We start from the raw sequence: 23804 nt of genomic DNA, 5'->3' as shown, positions 1-23804 counted from the left end.
ATCATTCCTGTACAAACCTTATCGGAGGATTCCGAGCTGCCCACTTGGTATGAACCTTGCGCATTGGCATAATATGTAGGGGGTGCTTGAACATATGTATTGTAGTCCCCGTATCCAGCAGCCTAGCAAATGGTAAGAACTAAATTAGACTTGCGACACAGTGATACATATACCAACAAGCTGCTGAAATAATTACCTGGTAATAGTAGCTTTCTCCCTCAGCCCCTGCTTGGTATTGGTCAGAAGTTGAGGTTTTCTTCAAAGAAAAGAAGAGGAGAGCAGTTTTACATAAGCAACAACTCATTAATGTGCATAAAGTAAGCATTTGGCACCTGATACCCCTAAATATTCTCTATCTTTTATATCCAACTTGAAGACTAGGGCTGCAACTAACGATTATTTTCATAATCGATTAATCAGACGATTATTTTTTTGATTTATCAACTAATCGGATTTAAAAAAAAAAAAAAAAATATCCTATAATTAAAATAAAATCCACATACTGAGTAAATACAAACTTCAGACTAACAACTGTTAATTTTATAATCAAGCAACAAAAGAGGTAGAACTGCAATCTGTTATTCACACTCTCAGAAACTTTGCATTCAAGTGCAAACATGAACACCTGCTCCTGGCTGGGGCTGGCTCTCTATTTGCAAGTCATTTTTCCTGCAGCAGAGAAGAGGCGTTAGATTGTGTTGAGGTGCCTGAGATGCATAAGTAGGGTTTTGCTAATTTCACCAAGGTGGGATATTTATCTTTCTTTGTTAGCTCTCCACCGATGCAAGTGGCCTCTTAACAAAGTAAGCCTGTACCTACCTTCATTCTAACATAAAAAATATCTTGAATATCTATATGCAATGGTAAATAACCAGCTATAAAAGGTTAGGGAAAAAATGATCTAGTCTGCACTTAAAATAGCAGATATATACTTCTAGAGGTTGGATTTGGTTCATATTACAACTATATATCAATAATAGGACAAAGCCTTACACATTTATTTATACAGTACATATAATCAGCAATAGAAAGTGATCTGCTAATAGTTTTGCAAACAGATAATAGTGTTAGTGCACATCAATCTAGGCTAGGTGTAAATAACAAGCTCGGCACAATATCATGCAAAGCATAATCACAAATCATCTGATTTAATATAAACAATCCAAATGATGACTCCTATTTTATGTCAGGGTTGCACGTAAGACAGGAGTAGCTGTAAACTTATACTGTCGTGAAAAGTAAACCTCTGTAGATGTAACCATAAAACACAATACCATGTGCAGGAGCTCATCGGAGTGAAGCAGTTGATGCCGTGCACAGAACAACTAATTGCAAACCAACTAATCGATTATGAGATTGACAACTATTTCTTTTTTATGACACGATGAGTCCACGGATTATCATAATTACTAATGGGATATTCCACTCCTGGTCAGCAGGAGGAGGCGAAGAGCACCACAGCAGAGCTGTTAAATAGCTCCTCCCTTCCCTCCCACCCCAGTCATTCTCTTTGCCTACGTTAGTGATAGGAAGAGGTAAAGTGAGGTGTTAGAAAAGATTCTTTAATCAAGAGTTTATTATTTTAAAAGTAGTGCCAGAGTGTGCTGCTTTATTCTAGGGTGTAGCCGTAGTCCATATCAGTCTCTACAGTAGAGCTTTTGGTGGTTTTAAAGCAATGGGAACTTGTGGGACATAATTCTCACTGCGCCTCCCATACTGATGCGGCCCTAACTCGGATGGCAGATTACTCAGGCTCTATCCTTTTTCCACAGGGCTATGTGAGGGAGAGGACCTCATAAACCTGCTGAGCTGCCTGCCCTGCTGTCGGGCAGATTTTAAAGGTAAGTGCTAACTTTTTATTCTGGGTCTGGGTGATCTCAGAGGAAGTGGAGCACTTTATTGGGACATTCCTCCTATTCCTATAAGGGGAGGGGACCCTGTGACAGCACATTCACTTGGGACAAAGTAATAAGACTCAGGAGATAATTGTTTGAGTCACTCACTTGGGCTATAACGCTACCTTACTTGCGGTAGCAGGGTTCCTGTGGTAGCTGGGGGAACTAAGTGTGGCTGTATACATAATAGTGTGGTTCAGTTAGCTCCCGGTAGCCTCTCTATACATATTAATGGCGACCGGGAGATTGTTTAGTGATACGCCCACGATGGGCGGAGTTACCTTTGGCGCCGTTTTTGGGCCGCACCTTCCCCTAGCTTAAGGCACAATGAAAGTGCCGGGAAATGGAGTATTATCAAGCCCACGAAGGGCGGAGCTACGTTGTGGCTGTGTTAGATTGCGTTTTCTACCTCAATTACTAATATCGGAAGGCTGAGCATCTAACACAGTCATTAGTGTTTTTTTCCCTCTCAATGCGGGTCCAGCCAGCGCTGTGAGAAGTACAGCGTTTCAGACTTGCTTATGTTTTTTATCGTATTGTTTATACAAAGAAATAAACAGTTTAATATGTCTTTGTCTGTCATCAAACTGAGATAAATGAGTCTTATTGCATTTAAATAGACACCTTAGCAAAATATCTGAGGTGTAAGTAGGTGCTTCATTATTGGATTGCTACCTCATTCCTGCGTGCAAAAAGAAAATGTTACAGTTTAAAATTTAAAGGGACAGTAATGTTTTTTTATCTGTTAATTTTTATTAACAGAATTTCAGCTGTTTACAGTTTATTTAATCCTTTGTGATTTAGGATGGAACACAAACACACAAAAGATGAGTTACTTTTTAAAAATTAAAGAGACAGTAACGTTTTTTATGTGTCAATTTTTATTAAAAAATTTCACTTTTTTCTGAACCTACTCCTTCTAAGGCCTTTGCTGTTTAGGAGTCTGTTGACAATGGTCAATCTATGCCACAAATTTCCCCTATAGTGTCCCACTAAACTTTATGGCCCACATGCAGTGCCCTGCGCTTCCTTTTCAACTCCACCCGGAGTTATTCTAAATTTCATGAATTATATGTTCTTCCCACGAGGTAGAAAGCATTACTAGAGGAATTATTCTCAATCATTTAGAATAGAAAATTGATTGATTCAGTAGTTACTATTCTGAATGGTTCTTCCCTGTTACCTGAAAGAGGAAGATACTTCGGGATTATCTGAGAGAGACTCAGATGGAATAATATCTTTTATTTTATCCTGAGGCACTTCCATTTGTTACTTTAAGACCCGGGGCGACTCCGACAATACCGGGGTATGCTATCCTAGTGCGTCCAGTAAGTTATAAGGAATGGATATGACCGCATTCCCTATATTTACAAAGAGGTTTCCCATAGCTGACTCAGCTAAGGAGGGCTGGGCTAATATTCCCTAAGGTGGAAGGAGTAGTTTCCAGCTTAGCTAAGAGAACTACTATTCCCTTTGTGGATAGTTGAATTCTCAGAGATTCTATGGACTAAAATTAAATAGGGCTTTCAATGACTACCAGCTGTAGTACCGTCACTAGTGCAACGGCATATTGGTTTGATGCGTTGTCTAATGCTATTAAGTCGGAAACTCCCCTGGATAAAATCCAGGATAGGATAAAGGCTTTCAAATTGACCCTTCATGTTATCAAATTGGGAGCATAGGTTTCAGGTTTCTCTGTTCCAGCTCACAGAGCTTTATGGTTAGAGCCTTGTTCTACGGATGCATGCTCTACGTCTAAGCTTTTTGCGATTCCTTACAAGGGGAAGACCTTGTGGGAATCTGGCTTGACGGACATAATTCTTTTGATATTTTAAAGAATTTCAAGAAAAAAAATATATAAATAGATCCTAATAGCCTGCTGTTGAATCAAAGACAGCATGAAGGACATGCCACGATCCGGGATCGGATCTTGAAGGGGGCAGACTTTCAGTCTTTGCTCAGGCTTGGGTTAGAGATGTTCAGAATCCCTGGGCAATAGTAAATAGTGTTCCAAGGATTCAAATTAGAGTTCAAAAAGTTTTTCCTCTCAGAGGCAGGTTTCTGCTTTCACGACTATCTGCAGATCAGTCAAAAGGAGAGGCGTTCTTACACTGCGTAGGAGACATCTCAGACCTGGGAGTGATTGTTCCAGTTCCAATAAAGGTCCTGGGTCTGTTTTTTTTTTTATACCAATCTGTTTGTGGTTCCCAAAAAAGAGGAAACCTTCAGACCACTTTTTAGATCTCAAGAGTCTAAACAGATTTTCTTAGTGTACCGTCCTTCTAGATGGAAGCTATTCGTTCCATTCTTTCCTTGATCCAAGAGCGTCTATTTAGGGCATCAGTGGATTTAAAGGACGTGTACCTTCATGTGCCATTCCCAAGTTCTAAGGTTTGCCTTTCTGGACAAACGCTTCCAGTTCGTGACTCTTCCTTACAGCTAGTAAGATTCCACTTGGACATGGCGTTATCCTTCCTGTGGTCTAACGGGTGGAAGGTAAATTTGGAAAAAGAGTTCCTCAGTCCCAAGCACGAGTGTAACTTTCTTGGGAACCTTAATAGATCCCATATCAATGAAGATTTTTCTGACAAAATGTCAGGAACTTGGAGATTATCAATACTTGTCTAGTCATTCAGTCCACTCCTCGGGCCTTCAGTGGCTCAGTGCATGGAGGTAATCTGGCAGATGGTGGCGGCAATGGACATCATCCCTTTTGCTCGGTTCCATCTCAGATCTATGCAGTTATGCATACTCAGGCAATAGATCAGAGATTATACAGATGTGTCTCCTCGATTATCATTGGAGCAGGAGACAAGGGATTCTCTTTAAAGGTGGTTGTCTCTGGATTATCTCTCCCATGAATCCTGCTTCCGCAGCCCATCTTGGGTGATTGTGACAACTGACACCTGCCTTCTAGGGTGGGGAGTAGTCTGGGGCTCCCTAAGGGCTCAGGGAGTTTGGACTCAGCCAGAGTCCGTTCTTCCTTTAAACATTCTGGAGCTGCGAGTGATCTACAATGTTCTTCTGGCCTGGCCTCGTTTAGCCTCGGTCCAGTTTATTAGGTTCCAGTCGATCAAAATGACGTCAGTGGCTTCCATCAATCATCAGGGAGGAACGAGGTGTTCCTTAGCGATGACAGATGTATACAATATAGTTCAGAGGGCGGAGGCCCATTCTTGCTGCCTGTTGGCGAGCTACATCCCAAGGTGGAATATTTGGGAGGCGGATTTCCTGAGCAGGCAGTCCTTTCATCCAGGGGAGTGGGAACTCCATCCGGAAGTGTTTTCCAGATTTTTCCTCTGTTTTTCTTCCTCGGGCCATTGCTCTAATCAAGCAGGAGAGGGCTTCGGTGATCCTCATAACACCGACTTTGCCTTGAAGGATTTGGTATGCAGATCTGGTGGACAAGTCATCTCTGCCACATTGGAGACTTCCGTTGAGGAAGGACCTTCTAATTCAAGGGCCCCTCCTTCACCCAAATCTGTTTTCTGAATCTGACTGCTTGGAGATTGAACACTTATTATCCAAGCAGGGTTTTACTGATTCGGTCACTGTGACCATGATTCAGGCTCGAAAGCCTGTTTCTAGTCAAATTAATCATAAGATATGGTGTAAATATCTCTATTTGTGTGAATCCATGGGCTACTCATGGAGTAGATGGGATTCCTAGAATTTTGTCTTTTCTCCAAGAGGGTTTGGAGGAAGTTTAGCGTCAAGTTCCCTAAGGGGTAACCATTCTCTTTTTTGTTACTCAAACGTCTGGTAGATATTCCAGATGTACAATCATTTTGTCAGGCCTTAGTCAGGATCAGGCCTGGGTTCACACCAGTTACTCCTCCATGGAGTCTGAATTTAGTTTTCAGAGTTCTTCAAGGGGATCTGTTTGAGCCTATTCTTTCATTTAGATATTGAGTTGTTATCTTGGAAAACAGAATTTATGCTTACCTGATAAATTACTTTCTCCAACGGTGTGTCCGGTCCACGGCGTCATCCTTACTTGTGGGATATTCTCTTCCCCAACAGGAAATGGCAAAGAGCCCAGCAAAGCTGGTCACATGATCCCTCCTAGGCTCCGCCTACCCCAGTCATTCGACCGACGTAAAGGAGGAATATGCATAGGAGAAATCATATGATACCGTGGTGACTGTAGTTAGAGAAAATAATTCATCAGACCTGATTAAAAAAACCAGGGCGGGCCGTGGACCGGACACACCGTTGGAGAAAGTAATTTATCAGGTAAGCATAAATTCTGTTTTCTCCAACATAGGTGTGTCCGGTCCACGGCGTCATCCTTACTTGTGGGAACCAATACCAAAGCTTTAGGACACGGATGATGGGAGGGAGCAAATCAGGTCACCTAGATGGAAGGCACCACGGCTTGCAAAACCTTTCTCCCAAAAATAGCCTCAGAAGAAGCAAAAGTATCAAATTTGTAAAATTTGGTAAAAGTGTGCAGTGAAGACCAAGTCGCTGCCTTACATATCTGATCAACAGAAGCCTCGTTCTTGAAGGCCCATGTGGAAGCCACAGCCCTAGTGGAGTGAGCTGTGATTCTTTTAGGAGGCTGCCGTCCGGCAGTCTCATAAGCCAATCGGATGATGCTTTTAAGCCAAAAAGAGAGAGAGGTAGAAGTTGCTTTTTGACCTCTCCCTTTACCAGAATAAACAACAAACAAAGAAGATGTTTGTCTGAAATCCTTTGTAGCCTCTAAATAGAACTTTAGAGCACGAACTACATCCAAATTGTGTAACAAACGTTCCTTCTTTGAAACTGGATTCGGACACAAAGAAGGCACAACTATCTCCTGGTTAATATTTTTGTTAGAAACAACTTTCGGAAGAAAACCAGGTTTAGTACGCAAAACCACCTTATCTGCATGGAACACCAGATAAGGAGGAGAACACTGCAGAGCAGATAACTCTGAAACTCTTCTAGCAGAAGAAATTGCAACCAAAAACAAAACTTTCCAAGATAGTAACTTAATATCTACGGAATGTAAGGGTTCAAACGGAACCCCTTGAAGAACTGAAAGAACTAAATTGAGACTCCAAGGAGGAGTCAAAGGTTTGTAAACAGGCTTGATTCTAACCAGAGCCTGAACAAAAGCTTGAACATCTGGCACAGCCGCCAGCTTTTTGTGAAGTAAAACAGATAAAGCAGAAATCTGTCCCTTCAAAGAACTTGCAGATAATCCTTTCTCCAAACCCTCTTGTAGAAAGGATAGAATCTTAGGAATTTTTATCTTGTTCCATGGGAATCCTTTAGATTCACACCAACAGATATATTTTTTCCATATTTTATGGTAAATTTTCCTAGTTACAGGCTTTCTAGCCTGGACAAGAGTATCAATGACAGAATCTGAAAACCCACGCTTTGATAAAATCAAGCGTTCAATCTCCAAGCAGTCGGAGTGAAGCCAGATTCGGATGTTCGAATGGACCTTGAACAAGAAGGTCCTGTCTCAAAGGTAGCTTCCATGGTGGAGCCGATGACATATTCACCAGGTCTGCATACCAAGTTCTGCGTGGCCACGCAGGAGCTATCAAGATCACCGAAGCCCTCTCCTGATTGATCCTGGCTACCAGCCTGGGAATGAGAGGAAACGGTGGGAATACATAAGCTAGGTTGAAGGTCCAAGGCGCTATCAGTGCATCTACTAGAGTCGCCTTGGGATCCCTGGATCTGGACCCGTAGCAAGGAACCTTGAAGTTCTGACGAGACGCCATCAGGTCCATGTCTGGAATGCCCCATAATTGAGTTATTTGGGCAAAGACTTCCGGATGGAGTTCCCACTCCCCCGGATGGAAAGTCTGACGACTCAGAAAATCCGCTTCCCAATTTTCCACTCCTGGGATGTGGATTGCAGACAAGTGGCAGGAGTGATTCTCCGCCCATTGAATTATTTTGGTCACTTCCTCCATCGCCAGGGAACTCCTTGTTCCCCCCTAATGGTTGATATATGCAACAGTCGTCATGTTGTCTGATTGAAACCTTATGAATTTGGCCTTTGCTAGTTGAGGCCAAGCTTTGAGAGCATTGAATATCGCTCGCAGTTCCAGAATGTTTATCGGGAGAAGAGATTCTTCCCGAGACCATAGACCCTGAGCTTTCAGGGGTTCCCAGACCGCGCCCCAGCCCACCAGACTGGCGTCGGTCGTGACAATGACCCACTCTGGTCTGCGGAAGCTCATTCCCTGTGACAGGTTGTCCAGGTTCAGCCACCAACGGAGTGAATCTCTGGTTCTTTGATCTACTTGGATCGTCGGAGACAAGTCTGTATAATCCCCATTCCACTGTCTGAGCATGCACAGTTGTAATGGTCTTAGATGAATTCGTGCAAAAGGAACTATGTCCATTGCAGCAACCATCAAACCTATTACTTCCATGCACTGCGCTATGGAAGGAAGAAGAACAGAATGAAGTACTTGACAAGAGCTTAGAAGTTTTGATTTTCTGGCCTCTGTCAGAAAAATCTTCATTTCTAAGGAGTCTATTTTTGTTCCCAAGAAGGGAACTCTTGTTGACGGGGACAGAGAACTTTTTTCTATGTTCACTTTCCACCCGTGAGATCTGAGAAAGGCTAGGACAATGTCCGTATGAGCCTTTGCTTTTGACAGAGACGACGCTTGAATCAGTATGTCGTCCAAGTAAGGTACTACTGCAATGCCCCTTGGTCTTAGCACCGCTAGAAGGGACCCTAGTACCTTTGTGAAAATCCTTGGAGCAGTGGCTAATCCGAATGGAAGTGCCACAAACTGGTAATGCTTGTCCAGAAAGGCGAACCTTAGGAACCGATGATGTTCCTTGTGGATAGGAATATGTAGATACGCATCCTTTAAATCCACCGTGGTCATGAATTGACCTTCCTGGATGGTAGGAAGAATTGTTCGAATGGTTTCCATTTTGAACGATGGAACCCTGAGAAATTTGTTTAGAATCTTGAGATCTAAAATTGGTCTGAATGTTCCTTCTTTTTTGGGAACTATGAACAGATTGGAGTAAAACCCCATCCCTTGTTCTCCTAATGGAACAGGATGAATCACTCCCATTCTTAACAGGTCTTCTACACAATGTAAGAATGCCTGTCTTTTTATTTGGTTTGAAGACAATTGAGACCTGTGGAACCTTCCCCTTGGGGGTAGTTCCTTGAATTCCAGGAGATAACCTTGAGAAACTATTTCTAGCGCCCAAGGATCCTGAACATCTCTTGCCCAAGCCTGAGCAAAGATAGAGAGTCTGCCCCCCACCAGATCCGGTCCCGGATCGGGGGCCAACACTTCATGCTGTTTTAGTAGCAGTGGCAGGTTTCTTGGCCTGCTTACCCTTGTTCCAGCCTTGCATCGGTCTCCAGGCTGGTTTGGTTTGAGAACTATTACCCTCTTGCTTAGAGGGTGTAGAATTTGAGGCTGGTCCGTTTCTGCGAAAGGGACGAAAATTTGGCTTATTTTTAGCCTTAAAAGACCTATCCTGAGGAAGGGCGTGGCCCTTTCCCCCAGTGATGTCTGAAATAATCTCTTTCAAGTCAGGGCCAAACAGCGTTTTACCCTTGAAAGGGATGTTAAGCAATTTGTTCTTGGAGGACACATCCGCTGACCAAGACTTTAGCCAAAGCGCTCTGCGCGGCACAATAGCAAAACCTGAATTTTTCGCCGCTAATCTAGCTAATTGCAAAGTGGCGTCTAAGATAAAAGAGTTAGCCAATTTAAGTGCTTGAACTCTGTCCATAACCTCCTCATACGAAGATTCTTTATTGAGCGACTTTTCTAGTTCTTCGAACCAGAAACACGCTGCTGTAGTGACAGGAACAATGCATGAAATTGGTTGTAGAAGGTAACCTTGCTGAACAAACATCTTTTTAAGCAAACCCTCTAATTTCTTATCCATAGGATCTTTGAAAGCACAACTATCTTCTATAGGGATAGTAGTGCGTTTGTTTAGAGTAGAAACCGCCCCCTCGACCTTGGGGACTGTCTGCCATAAGTCCTTTCTGGGGTCGACCATAGGAAATAATTTCTTAAATATAGGGGGAGGAACAAAAGGTATGCCGGGCCTTTCCCATTCCTTATTTACAATGTCCGCCACCCGCTTGGGTATAGGAAAAGCATCGGGGGGCACCGGGACCTCTAGGAACTTGTCCATCTTACATAATTTCTCTGGAATGACCAAATTGTCACAATCATCCAGAGTAGATAACACCTCCTTAAGCAGAGCGCGGAGATGTTCTAATTTAAATCTAAAAGTAATAACATCAGGTTCAGCTTGTTGAGAAATTTTTCCTGAATCTGAAATTTCTCCCTCAGACAAAACCTCCCTCCTGGCCCCTTCAGATTGGTGTGAGGGTATGTCAGAACCATTATCATCAGCGTCCTCATGCTCTTCAGTATCTAAAACAGAGCAATCGCGCTTTCTCTGATAAGTGGGCATTTTGGACAAAATGTTTTTAATAGAATTATCCATTACAGCCGTTAATTGTTGCATAGTAAGAAGGATTGGCGCACTAGATGTACTAGGGACCTCTTGTGTGGGCAAGACTGGTGTAGACACAGAAGGGGATGATGCAGTACCATGCTTACTCCCCTCGCTTGAGGAATCATCTTGGGCAACATCATTATCAGTGGCATCATTGTCCCTACTTTGTTTGGACACTATGTCACATTCATCACATATATTTAAATGGGGAGGAACCTTGGCTTTCAAACATACAGAACATCGTCTATCTGATGGTTCAGACATGTTAACAGGCATAAACTTGATAACAAAGCACAAAAAACGTTTTAAAATAAAACCGTTACTGTCACTTTAAATTTTAAACTGAACACACTTTATTACTGAATATGTGAAAAAGTATGAAGGAATTGTTCAAAATTCACCAAAATTTCACCACAGTGTCTTAAAGCCTTAAAAGTATTGCACACCAAATTTGACTCTTAAAATAACGGAACCGGAGCCGTTTTTACATTTAACCCCTATACAGTCCCTGGTATCTGCTTTGCTGAGACCCAACCAAGCCCAGAGGGGAATACGATACCAAATGACGCCTTCAATAAGCTTTTTCAGTGGTTCTTAGCTCCTCACACATGCATCTGCATGCCTTGCTTTCCAAAAACAACTGCCCATTAGTGGCGCGAAAATGAGGCTCTGCCTATGACTAGAAAAGGCCCCCAGTGAAAAAGGTGTCCAATACAGTGCCTGCCGTTTTTTTAATACATCCCCAAGATTAAAAGAACTATTTATAGTTATAATCCACTAAATATACTTATAAAGTAATCGTTTTAGCCCAGAAAAATGTCTACCAGTCTTTAAAGCCCTTGTGAAGCCCTTTATTCTTATACTAAACTAAGAAAATGGCTTACCGGTTCCCATAGGGAAAATGACAGCTTCCAGCATTACCAAGTCTTGTTAGAAATGTGTCATACCTCAAGCAGCAAAGTCTGCCCACTGTTTCCCCCAACTGAAGTTAATTCATCTCAACAGTCCTGTGTGGAAACAGCCATCGATTTTAGCAACGGTTGCTAAAATCATCTTCCTCTTACAAACAGAAATCTTCATCTCTTTTCTGTTTCAGAGTAAATAGTACATACCAGCACTATTTTAAAATAACAAACTCTTGATTGAAGAATAAAAACTACATTTAAACACCAAAAAACTCTAAGCCATCTCCGTGGAGATGTTGCCTGTGCAACGGCAAAGAGAATGACTGGGGTAGGCGGAGCCTAGGAGGGATCATGTGACCAGCTTTGCTGGGCTCTTTGCCATTTCCTGTTGGGGAAGAGAATATCCCACAAGTAAGGATGACGCCGTGGACCGGACACACCTATGTTGGAGAAAGTTTTATTTCTTGTTGCTATTTCTTCTGTTCGGAGAGTGTCAGAGCTCTAGGCATTTCAGTATGAGTCTCCTTATCTTTCCATTCAGATAAGGTAGTTTTAGGTACTAAATTAGGATTTCTTCCTAAGGTCGTTTCTGATTGGAACATTAATCAGGAGATTGTTGTTCTTTTCTTGTGTCCTTATCCTTTTTATCAGAAGGAAGGACTTCTGTTCAATTTGGACGTGGTCCGTGCTTTCAAATTTTATTTACAGGCAACTAAGGATTTTCGTCAGTCTTCTTTTTTTGTGGTTTTCTCAGGAAAACGTAAGGAACAGAAAGCTATGGCTACTTCTCTTTCTTTTTGGCTGTAGAGTATAATACATTTTGCATATGAGACTGCTGGACAGCGGTCTCCCGAGAGTTACGGCTCATTCCACGAGGGCTGTTGCTTCCTTCCAAAAATGAAGCTTCTGTGGAACAGATTTGCAAGGTTGCAACTTGGTCCTCTCTTCAATCTTTTTCAAAGTTCTACAAATTTGACACTTTTGCCTCGGCTGAGGCAGCTTTTGGGAGAAAGGTGCTTCAAGCAGTGGTGCCTTTCGTTTAGGTTCCCTGACTTGCCCCTCCCGTATCATCTGTGTACTCTAGCTTGGGTATTGGATCCCATTAGTAATTATGATGATCCGTGGACTCATCGTGTCATAAAAAAGAAAAGAAAATTTATGCTTACCTGATAAATTTCTTTTTTGACACGATGAGTCCATGGCCCGCCCTGTGTTTTTAGACAGGTTGTGGGTTATTGTAAACTTCAGACACCTCTGCACCTTGGCTTTTCTTTTCTCTTCCTAACTTCGGTCGAATGACTGGAGTGGGAGGGAAGGGAGGAGCTATTTAACAGCTCTGCTGTGGTGCTCTTTGCCTCCTCCTGCTGACCAGGAGGTGAATATCCCCATTAGTAAATATGATGATCCGTGGACTCATTGTGTCAAAAAAGAAATACAGGTAGCCCTCAGTTTACGCCGGGGTTAGGTTCCAGAAGGAATGGTTGTAAATCGAAACCGTTGTAAATTGAAACCCAGTTTATAATGTAAGTCAAAGGGAAGTGAGGGAGTTAGGTTCCAGGCCCCTCTCAAAATTGTAATAAGTAATGCCTAATACATTATTTTTAAAGCTTTGAAACGAAGAATTTAAATGCTAAACAGCATTATAAACCTAATAAAATAATCACACAACACAGAATATATAATTAAACTAAGTTAAATGAACAAAAACATTTGCTAAACAGCATTATAAACCTAATAAAATAATCACACAACACAGACTTCACTTGCATTTTTCTGCAAACAGTTCTTTCTATGCATTCCAATCTGGACTGATTTATAGACAGGAAGATCTTGATCCTTTGAAATCTGCTCGATAGCTCAGGTCTGGTTAAACTGATTAGTTTCAGCTTGCTTGGCTTTGCTGCAACACAAGCGGACAGCTCCACCTACTGGCTATTTTAATAAATGCACTGCTTCTCAATGCTTTTCAATAGCAGTCACATGACTGGAAAAAAAGGTTGTTATTCTGAAACGGTGTAAATTGAACCGTTGTAAACCGAGGCCACCTGTACATTTATCAGGTAAGCATAAATTTTCTTTTTCATTATCGATTATATCAATTAGTTGCTGCAGCTCTAGAACATACAATTTTAAACACATTTCCAATTTATTTCAATTATCAAAATTTGCTTCATTTTCTAGGTATCATTTGTTGAAGGAGAAGCAATGCACTACTGGGAGCTAGCAGAACACGTGGTGAGCAAATGACAGAGGCATACATGCAACAACCAATCAGCAGCTAGCTCCCAGTAGTGCATTGCTATCTAGGTATTTTTTAACAAAAGGATATCAAATTGAACTTCTCTGTCACTAAAAGGCTAAACAGTAATTCCCTCAGAGTACAGAGTAGGTAGAATTTAACCACAGCTTGTTGGGACACCTAGAGTTCACATAAATCCTGTTTCTACCTATGTGGAACAAGATGACAGGAGCTTGATCGCTGTTGCTTTAATAAGCTTTGAAAGGACATTAACCCCTTAAGGACCAAGGACGTACAGGGTACGTCCTACAAAAAAAAAGTCAGTGACCAAGGATGTACCCTGTACGTCCTCAGGGGTATCAAGCGTTGGAAGCGATACTGATCGGTATTGAGGCATCACTGCAATACCTTTTTTAGTCACCAATGTGACTTTGTGGCCCTCTCTGCATCGGGCATTGATGGTACCGATCGTTGGTGGGTGGGAGCAGGGAGGCGGGTGGCCGGCCCATCGATGTTCCGGAATCCTGTTTCCGGTATCCCACATGTGCACTTCAGTCGGCAGAAGCGGCCCGGGGGGGAGGGATGGGGCGCTTCTGCCGACTGATATATACAACAATTGTTTTTTAGGAAGCACAATATTCGGGACATCTGGGATGCTGGGCAAGGGATCGGGGAGGGAGGGGGGATATTGAGGGGGGCAGCTACACTACAGAAAATCTTATTTTAATAATAATAATAATTTTAAAAAATGCCAGTACCCAAGATGGCAGCAAATAGGTAGATGTGGGAGGGTTAGAGAGCTGTATGGGGGGGGGGGGGGATCAGGGAGGTTGGGGGCTAAGAGGGGATCCAACACTGCACAATCAGCTGAAGAAGAATTTAAAAAAATAAATATCTTTTTATTTTAGTACTGGCAGACTTTCTGCCAGTACTTAAGATGGCGGTGACAATTGTGAGGTGGGGAGGGAAGAGAGCTGTTTGAGGGGGATCAGGGAGTGGGATGTGTCAGATGGCAGGCTGATCTCTACACTAAACACTTAACCCCTTCACTGCTGGGCATAATACAAGTGTGGTGCGCAGTGGCATTTAGCGGCCTTCTAATTACCAAAAAGCAATGCCAAAGCCATATATGTCTGCTATTTCTGAACAAAGGGGATCCCAGAGAAGCTTTTACAACCATTTGTGCCATAATTGCACATGCTGTTTGTAAATAATTTCAGTGAGATACCTAAAGTTAGTGAAACAGTTTGTGAAAAAGTGAACGATTATTTTTATTTGATCGCATTTGGTGGTGAAATGGTGGCATGAAATATACCTAAATGGGCCTAGATCAATACTTTGGGTTGTCTTCTAAAATAATATATATACATGTCAAGGGATATTCAGGGATTCCTGACAGATATCAGTGTCCCAATGTAACTAGCGATAATTTTGAACAAAATGGTTTGGAAATAGCAAAGTGCTACTTGTACTTATTGCCCTATAACTTGCAAAGAAAGTAAAGAACATGTAAACATTGGGTATTTCTAAAGTCAGGACAAAATTTAGAAACTATTTAGCATAGGTTTGTAGAAAAAGAGAGCCCAATGGCACTACTTAGAAAATAAAAGGGAACTAAATGTGAAAATGAGTTATAAGTAAGAAGTGGTATTGTGTTGTACCCTTCTCCCTTATCGTATAATATATCACAATAGGTGCTGTGTACTGGTTAATATTTGAAGAAAGCAGTACAAGACTGCAAGGAATGTACACATTGAAACACTCAAAGTCCCTTATCATGAACTAGACTGATGAGCAGACACTTGGCAGATATTCAAGGAGAACAATATTAGTTAAAAAATAACTTTCTCCTGTTAAGTGTAGTCAGTCCACGGGTCATCATTACTTATGGGATATTAACTCCTCCCCAACAGGAAGTGCAAGAGGATCACCCAAGCAGAGCTGCTATATAGCTCCTCCCCTCTACGTCACACCCAGTCATTCTCTTGCACCCAACTAATAGATAGGATGTGTGAGAGGACTGTGGTGATTAAACTTAGTTTTTTATATCTTCAATCAAAAGTTTGTTATTTTAAACGACACCGGAGTGTGTTGTTTCCTTCTCAGGCAGAATTTGAAGAAGAATCTACCTGAGTTTTTGTATATGATCTTAGCGGACGTAACTAAGATCCGTTTGCTGTTCTCGGCCATTCTGAGGGGTAAGGTAACTTCAGATCAGGGGACAGCGGGCAGGTTCACCTGCAAAGAGGTATGTTGCAGTATATTATTTTCTAAGGAATGGAATTGACTTTGAAAATACTGCTAATACCGATATAATGTAAGTACAGCCTTAAATGCAGTAGTAGCAACTGGTATCAGGCTGACATGTATATATGTTTACACTTAAGTATTTCTGGGGAATGGCACTTCACTGGGAAAATACTGTATGCATATAACTTTTAGCCTAACTTGCAGTGTGAGCGACTAGCAGCAGGCTTTTTAATGACATTTCATATATTAGATTTTAAACGTTTACTGGCATGTTAAATCGTTTAATTATCTGAGGTACTTGGTGAAAATTGTTTTGGGCTTTATTTTCCACATGGCTGTCGTTTGTTTTAAATTAAAACAGTTTACTGAGCTTCCCTCACTGTTGTAGTGTGAGTGGGAGGGGCCTATTTTGGCGCTTTTACTACGCATCAGAAATTCAGTCACAGTCTGTCTTTTTCTCCCTGCATGATCCAGGACGTCTCCACAGAGCTCAGGGGTCTTCAAAACTAGTTTTGAGGGAGGTAATCACTCACAGCAGACCTGTGAGACTGTGCTTGACTGTGATAAAAACGCTTATATTGTCAATTGTTATACGTTTTTTTCTGATATTAAGGGTTAATCATCCATTGCTAATGTGTGCAATCCTTTGCTAAATTTGGTTTATATAACTAATCCGGTTCATTTTTATTCAACTGTGTCAGTTTTTTTATGTGCTTCTTAAAGGCACAGTAACGTTTTACATATTGCTTGTAAATTTAGTTGAAAAGTATTTCCAAGCTTGCTAGTCTAATTGCTAGTTTGTTTAAACATGTCTGACACAGAGGAATCTCTTTGTGCAATATGTTCAAAAGCCAAGGTGGAGCCCAATAGAAATTTATGTACTAATTGCATTGATGCTACTTTAAATAAAAATCAATCTGTACATGTTAAGCAACATTCACCAGACAACGAGGGGGAAGTTATGCCGACTAACTTGCCTCACGTGTCAGTACCTGCATCTCCCGCTCAGGAGGTGCGTGATATTGTAACGCCAAGTACATCAGGGCGGCCATTACAAATCACTTTACAAGACATGGCTAATGTTATGACTGAAGTTTTGTCTAAATTACCAGAACTTAGAGGTAAACGAGATCACTCTGGGATGAGAACAGAGTATACTGATAATGCTAGGGCCATGTCTGATACTGCGTCACAATTTGCAGAGCATGAGGACGGAGAGCTTCATTCTGCGGGTGACGGATCTGATCCAAATAAATTGGATTCAGACATTTCAAATTTTAAGTTTAAGCTGGAAAACCTCCGTGTATTGCTACGGGAGGTGTTAGCGGCTCTGAATGATTGTAACACAGTTGCAATCCCAGAGAAAATGTGTAGGTTGGATAAATTTTTTTTGGTACCGACGAGTACTGACGTTTTTCCTATACCTAACAGACTTACTGAAATTATTACTAAGGAGTGGGACAGACCCGGTGTGCCTTTCTCACCCCCTCCTATATTCAGAAAAATGTTTCCAATAGACGCCACCACACGGGACTTATGGCAAACGGTCCCTAAGGTGGAGGGAGCAGTTTCTACTTTAGCTAAACTTACCACTATCCCGGTGGAGGATAGCTGTGCCTTTTCAGATCCAATGGATAAAAAGTTAGAGGGTTACCTTAAGAAAATGTTTGTTCAACAAGGTTTTATATTACAACCCCTTGCATGCATTGCGCCTGTCACGGCTGGGGCAGCATTTTGGTTTGAGTCTCTGGAAGAGACCCTTGACTCAGCGACATTAGATGAGATTTCACTTAAGCTTAAAACCCTTAAGCTAGCTAATTCATTTATTTCTGATGCCGTAGTACATTTAACTAAACTTACGGCTAAGAATTCCGGATTCGCCATTCAGGCACGCAGAGCGCTGTGGCTAAAATCCTAGTCAGCTGATGTAACTTCTAAATCGAAACTACTTAACATACCTTTCAAGGGGCAGACTTTATTCGGGCCCGGTTTGAAAGAAATTATCGCTGATATTACGGGAGGTAAAGGCCATGCTCTGCCTCAAGACAGAGCCAAACCCAGGGCTAGACAGTCTAATTTTCGTGCCTTTCGTAACTTCAAGGCAGGAGCAGCTTCAACTTCCTCTGCTCCAAAACAGGAAGGAGCTGTTGCTCGCTACAGACAAGGCTGGAAACCTAACCAGGCCTGGAACAAGGGCAAGCAGGCCAGAAAGCCTGCTGCTACCCCTAAGACAGCATGAAGTGAGGGCCCCCGATCCGGTAACGGATCTAGTGGGGGGCAGACTCTCTCTCTTCGCCCAGGATTGGGCAAGAGATGTCCAGGATCCCTGGGCGTTGGAGATCATATCTCAGGGATATCTTCTGGACTTCAAAGCTTCTCCTCCACAAGGGAGATTTCACCTTTCAAGGTTGTCAACAAACCAGATAAAGAAAGAGGCGTTTCTACGCTGTGTACAAGACCTTTTACTAATGGAAGTGATCCATCCAGTTCCGCGGTCGGAACACGGACAAGGGTTTTACTCAAATCTGTTTGTGGTTCCCAAAAAAGAGGGAACCTTCAGACCAATATTGGATTTAAAGATCCTAAACAAATTCCTAAGAGTTCCATCATTCAAGATGGAAACTATTCGGACAATTTTACCCATGATCCAAAGAGGTCAGTACATGACCACAGTGGATTTAAAGGATGCTTACCTTCACATACCGATTCACAGAGAACATTACCGGTATCTAAGGTTTGCCTTCCTAGACAAGCATTACCAGTTTGTAGCTCTTCCCTTCGGGTTGGCTACGGCTCCAAGAATCTTTACAAAGGTTCTGGGCTCTCTTCTGGCGGTACTAAGACCGCGAGGAATCTCGGTAGCTCCGTACCTAGACGACATTCTGATACAAGCGTCAAGCTTTCAAATTGCCAAGTCTCATACAGAGTTAGTACTGGCATTTCTAAGATCGCATGGGTGGAAAGTAAACGAGGAGAAGAGTTCTCTCTTACCACTCACAAGAGTTCCCTTCTTGGGGACTCTTATAGATTCTGTAGAAATGAAAATTTACCTGACAGAGGACAGGTTAACAAAGCTTCTAAATGCTTGCCGTGCCCTTCATTCCATTCAACACCCGTTAGTGGCTCAATGCATGGAGGTAATCGGCTTAATGGTAGCGGCAATGGACATAGTTCCTTTTGCACGCCTGCACCTCAGACCGCTGCAATTGTGCATGCTAAGTCAGTGGAATGGGGATTACTCAGATTTGTCCCCTACGCTGAATCTGGATCAGGAGTCCAGAGATTCTCTTCTATGGTGGCTTTCTCGGCCACATCTGTCCAGGGGGATGCCCTTCAGCAGGCCAGACTGGACAATTGTAACTACAGACGCCAGCCTACTAGGTTGGGGCGCTGTCTGGAATTCCCTGAAGGCTCAGGGATCATGGACTCAGGAGGAGAGTCTCCTTCCAATAAACATTCTGGAATTGAGAGCAGTTCTCAATGCCCTTCTGGCTTGGCCTCAGTTAGCAACTCTGAGGTTTATCAGGTTTCAGTCGGACAACATCACGACTGTGGCTTACATCAACCATCAGGGAGGGACAAGAAGTTCCTTAGCGATGATGGAAGTATCAAAGATAATTCGTTGGGCAGAGTCTCACTCTTGCCACCTGTCAGCGATCCACATCCCAGGAGTGGACAACTGGGAGGCGGATTTCCTAAGTCGCCAGACTTTTCATCCGGGGGAGTGGGAACTTCATCCGGAGGTCTTTGCCCAAATACTTCGACGTTGGGGCAAACCAGATATGGATCTCATGGCGTCTCGCCGGAACGCCAAGCTTCCTCGTTACGGGTCCAGGTCCAGGGACCCGGGAGCGGTCCTGATAGATGCCTTGACAGCACCTTGGACCTTCAGGATGGGTTATGTGTTTCCACCCTTCCCGATGCTTCCTCGTTTGATTGCCAGGATCAAACAGGAGAAAGCATCAGTGATTCTAATAGCGCCTGCGTGGCCACGCAGGACCTGGTATGCAGATCTAGTGGACATGTCATCCTGTCCACCTTGGTCTCTGCCTCTGAGACAGGACCTTCTAATTCAGGGTCCTTTCAAACATAAAAATCTAATTTCTCTGAAGCTGACTGCATGGAAATTGAACGCTTAATTTTATCAAAGCGTGGATTTTCGGAGCCAGTAATTGATACCTTAATACAGGCTAGGAAACCTGTTACCAGGAAAATTTACCATAAGATATGGCGTAAATACTTACACTGGTGCGAATCCAAGGGTTACTCATGGAGTAAGGTTAGGATTCCTAGGATATTGTCTTTTCTACAAGAAGGTTTAGAAAAGGGTTTATCTGCTAGTTCCTTAAAGGGACAGATCTCAGCTCTGTCCATCCTTTTACACAAGCGTCTATCAGAAGTTCCAGACGTTCAGGCTTTTTGTCAGGCTTTGGCCAGGATTAAGCCTGTGTTTAAATCTGTTGCTCCGCCGTGGAGTTTAAACTTAGTTCTTAACGTTTTACAGGGTGTTCCGTTAGAACCCCTTCACTCCATTGATATCAAGCTGTTATCTTGGAAAGTTCTGTTTTTAATGGCTATTTCCTCGGCTCGTAGAGTCTCTGAATTATCAGCCTTACATTGTGATTCTCCGTATCTGATTTTTCATTCAGATAAGGTAGTTCTGCGTACTAAACCTGGGTTCTTACCTAAGGTAGTCACTAACAAGAATATCAATCAAGAGATTGTTGTTCCATCATTGTGTCCTAACCCTTCTTCAAAGAAGGAACGACTTCTGCACAATCTAGATGTAGTCCGTGCCCTGAAATTTTATTTACAGGCAACTAAAGATTTTCGACAAACTTCTTCCCTGTTTGTCGTTTATTCTGGACAGAGGAGAGAGGTCAAAAAGCATCTGCTACCTCTCTATCCTTTTGGCTTCGTAGCATAATACGCTTAGCCTATGAGACTGCTGGACAGCAACCTCCTGAAAGGATTACAGCTCATTCTACTAGAGCTGTGGCTTCTACTTGGGCCTTTAAGAACGAGGCCTCTGTTGAACAGATTTGCAAGGCTGCAACTTGGTCTTCTCTTCATACTTTTTCCAAATTTGACATTTTTGCTTCTTCGGAGGCTGTTTTTGGGAGAAAGGTTCTTCAGGCAGTGGTTCCTTCCGTATAGAGATCCTGCCTGTCCCTCCCGTCATCCGTGTACTTAGCTTTGGTATTGGTATCCCAGAAGTAATGATGACCCGTGGACTGACTACACTTAACAGGAGAAAACATAATTTATGCTTACCTGATAAATTCCTTTCTCCTGTAGTGTAGTCAGTCCACGGCCCGCCCTGTTTTTTAAGGCAGGTCTAAATTTTTAAATTATACTCCAGTCACCACTGCACCCTATAGTTTCTCCTTTCTCGTTTGGTTCTCTGTCGAATGACTGGGTGTGACGTAGAGGGGAGGAGCTATATAGCAGCTCTGCTTGGGTGATCCTCTTGCACTTCCTGTTGGGGAGGAGTTAATATCCCATAAGTAATGATGACCCGTGGACTGACTACACTACAGGAGAAAGGAATTTATCAGGTAAGCATAAATTATGTTTTTATTAGGGCAAATTAAAATAATGGACAACAGTTTAAAAACACAGGATAATCTTCTAACCTAAAAGAGGGTTGAATAATAGGGGTGAGATAGTCCTAATAGGATCTCAGGACTGCAGAACACAGGGCAAAAAGCCTTGTTGGATAAATGATACTTAGGCAACAATTAAAATTCAAAGATATAGGGTACGTTAATCCATAGTCTTCAAAAAGTGATATACTAGAAATACTTAGTATTCCTTATAAATGTAGTGGTCCTAGTAGTATAGTTAAATAAAGTTCAGTGGGTATAAATTAATGAATGATTATGGAACATTGTGACAGGGTAAATAATATAGATGTTGTAAGCTGAACTAAAATTAACCTGGATGTTCTGCAAATGTATCGAAATTATTCAGTTATACAAATGGGAACTCGATACAAATTAACTATATTTGAACGTGAGCCAGTAGGATTAACTAGACAGAAAATTACTACGTTGCTGGTTATCAAAATCGAAACAACGTTTACATCTATAAGATCATTTAAATGTTTGTAATCACAAGCTTGTGAAGACTCTTCCTATAACCCCTCTTATTATGATAGCAAATTGCCATTTAAGAAATTAAGGCATTGAAAAGAAGACAGGCAACGTTATTGACTCTTATAAGAGCCAGTGTATCTAATATTATTAGCAAACCATAAGGGGTATGTGATATTGCTGCTATAGACATTTTGCTCCCAAGTAACACAGTCCTATATCCTATTTTGCGGATCTACGTGTGTATACACAGCTGTAAGGACTAATAATCACTTGATCACAGGCTTTCGTCTAGGTTCTGTATTATATTTAGCTAAAGAATAAAGTAAGGATATAAAATTATATTTGACCAATATAGGTTATTATCTGTTGCTTAAGCATACGGTGAACTATTCTAGTGTTATATATCAAATGTGTCTTCCATATAGGTGCCCAGTTTATCTGTTATTAAGTATATCAAGCATTCATAGAAAAGGCATATGAATGAGACCACTGCGATATAGCTCACAAATAATATTGCTGGATTATTCCCTTATATTAAGGTACTATAAGTATTTATCTCACATATCTCTTACTAGTATTTAGGTTCTATGTTTATGCTAAAAAAGAAAGGTTGCTGGTGCCTTTTCCAATTATAATCTCAAAGCGGAAATAGTATCGGTTTTATATACGAGATAAAGTAACTGCTTTGCAGAAGGATTTTAACGTTAACCTGTCATAACCCACTATGTAACTATATGCTACTCATTAAGCCAACACACAAGCCGTAGTATTATTGTTTTGATACAATTTAAGATTAAAGTGTGCTGGCATTTAGAAATACCATTTTTTTTAGGTTAGAGATCCTGCTAAGTTTTTTAAAAAAGAAGAATGAGAGCCCATTAACTCCCAACCTCCCCTATTAAGCATGAGTGTTTTTTGGTGGTTGTAGATGTGTAACAGATTTTCGGGGTCAAAGTTAGAAAAAGTGTTTTTTCTCTCTCCATTTTTTCATCATATTTTATCAACATTTTTTATAGTAAATTATAAGATATGATGAAAATAATGGTAGTTTTAGAAAGTCCATTTACTGGCGAGAAAAACAGTATATAATATGTGTGGTACAGTAAATGAGTAAGAGGAAAATTACAGCTAAACACAAACACAGCAGAAATGTAAAAATAGCCTTGGTCCCAAACGGACAGAAAATGGAAAAGTGCTGTGGTCCTTAAGGGGTTAAAGTGATACTACATTTTAGATTTTGCAATATAAGCACAAGGTTTAAATGAACGCAGTGCTTGCTTACATTCTAGATTGGAACACAAACATAATAATATGGCATGGGAACCGTAGGAATACAAGTAAATGTATAACCAAGATATGAGAAGAAAAAGCAAAACAAGAGAGCGTCCCTAGGGCTAAGGTCAAAAGCTCTTTTTAAAAGTCTCTACAATTCCTACTTCTAAAGATAGGCACTGCCATTTTACCCACCTACATAATGTCAAGTTCTTGTACATACATATAATGTGCTAGAAACTAATTACCTGATCATTTCATTTCCATCTGTATGGAAAGAGCCAAAGCTGCATTCCTTACTTAATACTTAACCTGACCACCAGGAGGAGGCAAAGACACCCCCAGCCAAAGGTTTAAATACCTCCCCCACTTCCTTATAACCCCAGTCATTCTGCCGAGGGAACAAGGAACAGTAGGAGAAAAATCAGGGTAAAAAAGGTGCCAGAAGAAAAAATTTAAAATTTAGGGCTGCCCATCGGAGAACACGGGCGGGAGCTGTGGACTCTTCCCATACAGATAGAAATGAAATCATCAGGTAAGCATAATTTATGTTTTCCATCTTAAAATGGGAAGAGTCCACAGCTGCATTCCTAACTTGTGTAAAACATATACCAAAGCTCTAGAGTACACGGAATGCCAACGGGAGGGGAAAAAGAGAGGCGTACCCTAATCTGAG

General features: G+C 41.7%; 1 protein-coding gene across 1 annotated transcript in view; it reads right to left on the bottom strand.

Moving 5' to 3' along the window:
• RAVER2 (ribonucleoprotein, PTB binding 2) overlaps positions 1 to 23804 on the bottom strand; it is a gene marked incomplete in the record, with an annotated part of 339360 nt that overhangs the window by 6634 nt on the left and 308922 nt on the right. Inside the window, 2 exon segments of the mRNA XM_053693676.1 lie at positions 18 to 122; positions 197 to 256. Of these exon segments, the coding sequence (XP_053549651.1) occupies positions 18 to 122; positions 197 to 256 (165 nt within the window).

The sequence above is a fragment of the Bombina bombina genome, chromosome 10, assembly GCF_027579735.1.
Source record: "Bombina bombina isolate aBomBom1 chromosome 10, aBomBom1.pri, whole genome shotgun sequence".
Classification (NCBI taxonomy): Eukaryota; Metazoa; Chordata; class Amphibia; order Anura; family Bombinatoridae; genus Bombina; species Bombina bombina.
This window is presented reverse-complemented; position numbering and strand designations above follow the sequence as displayed.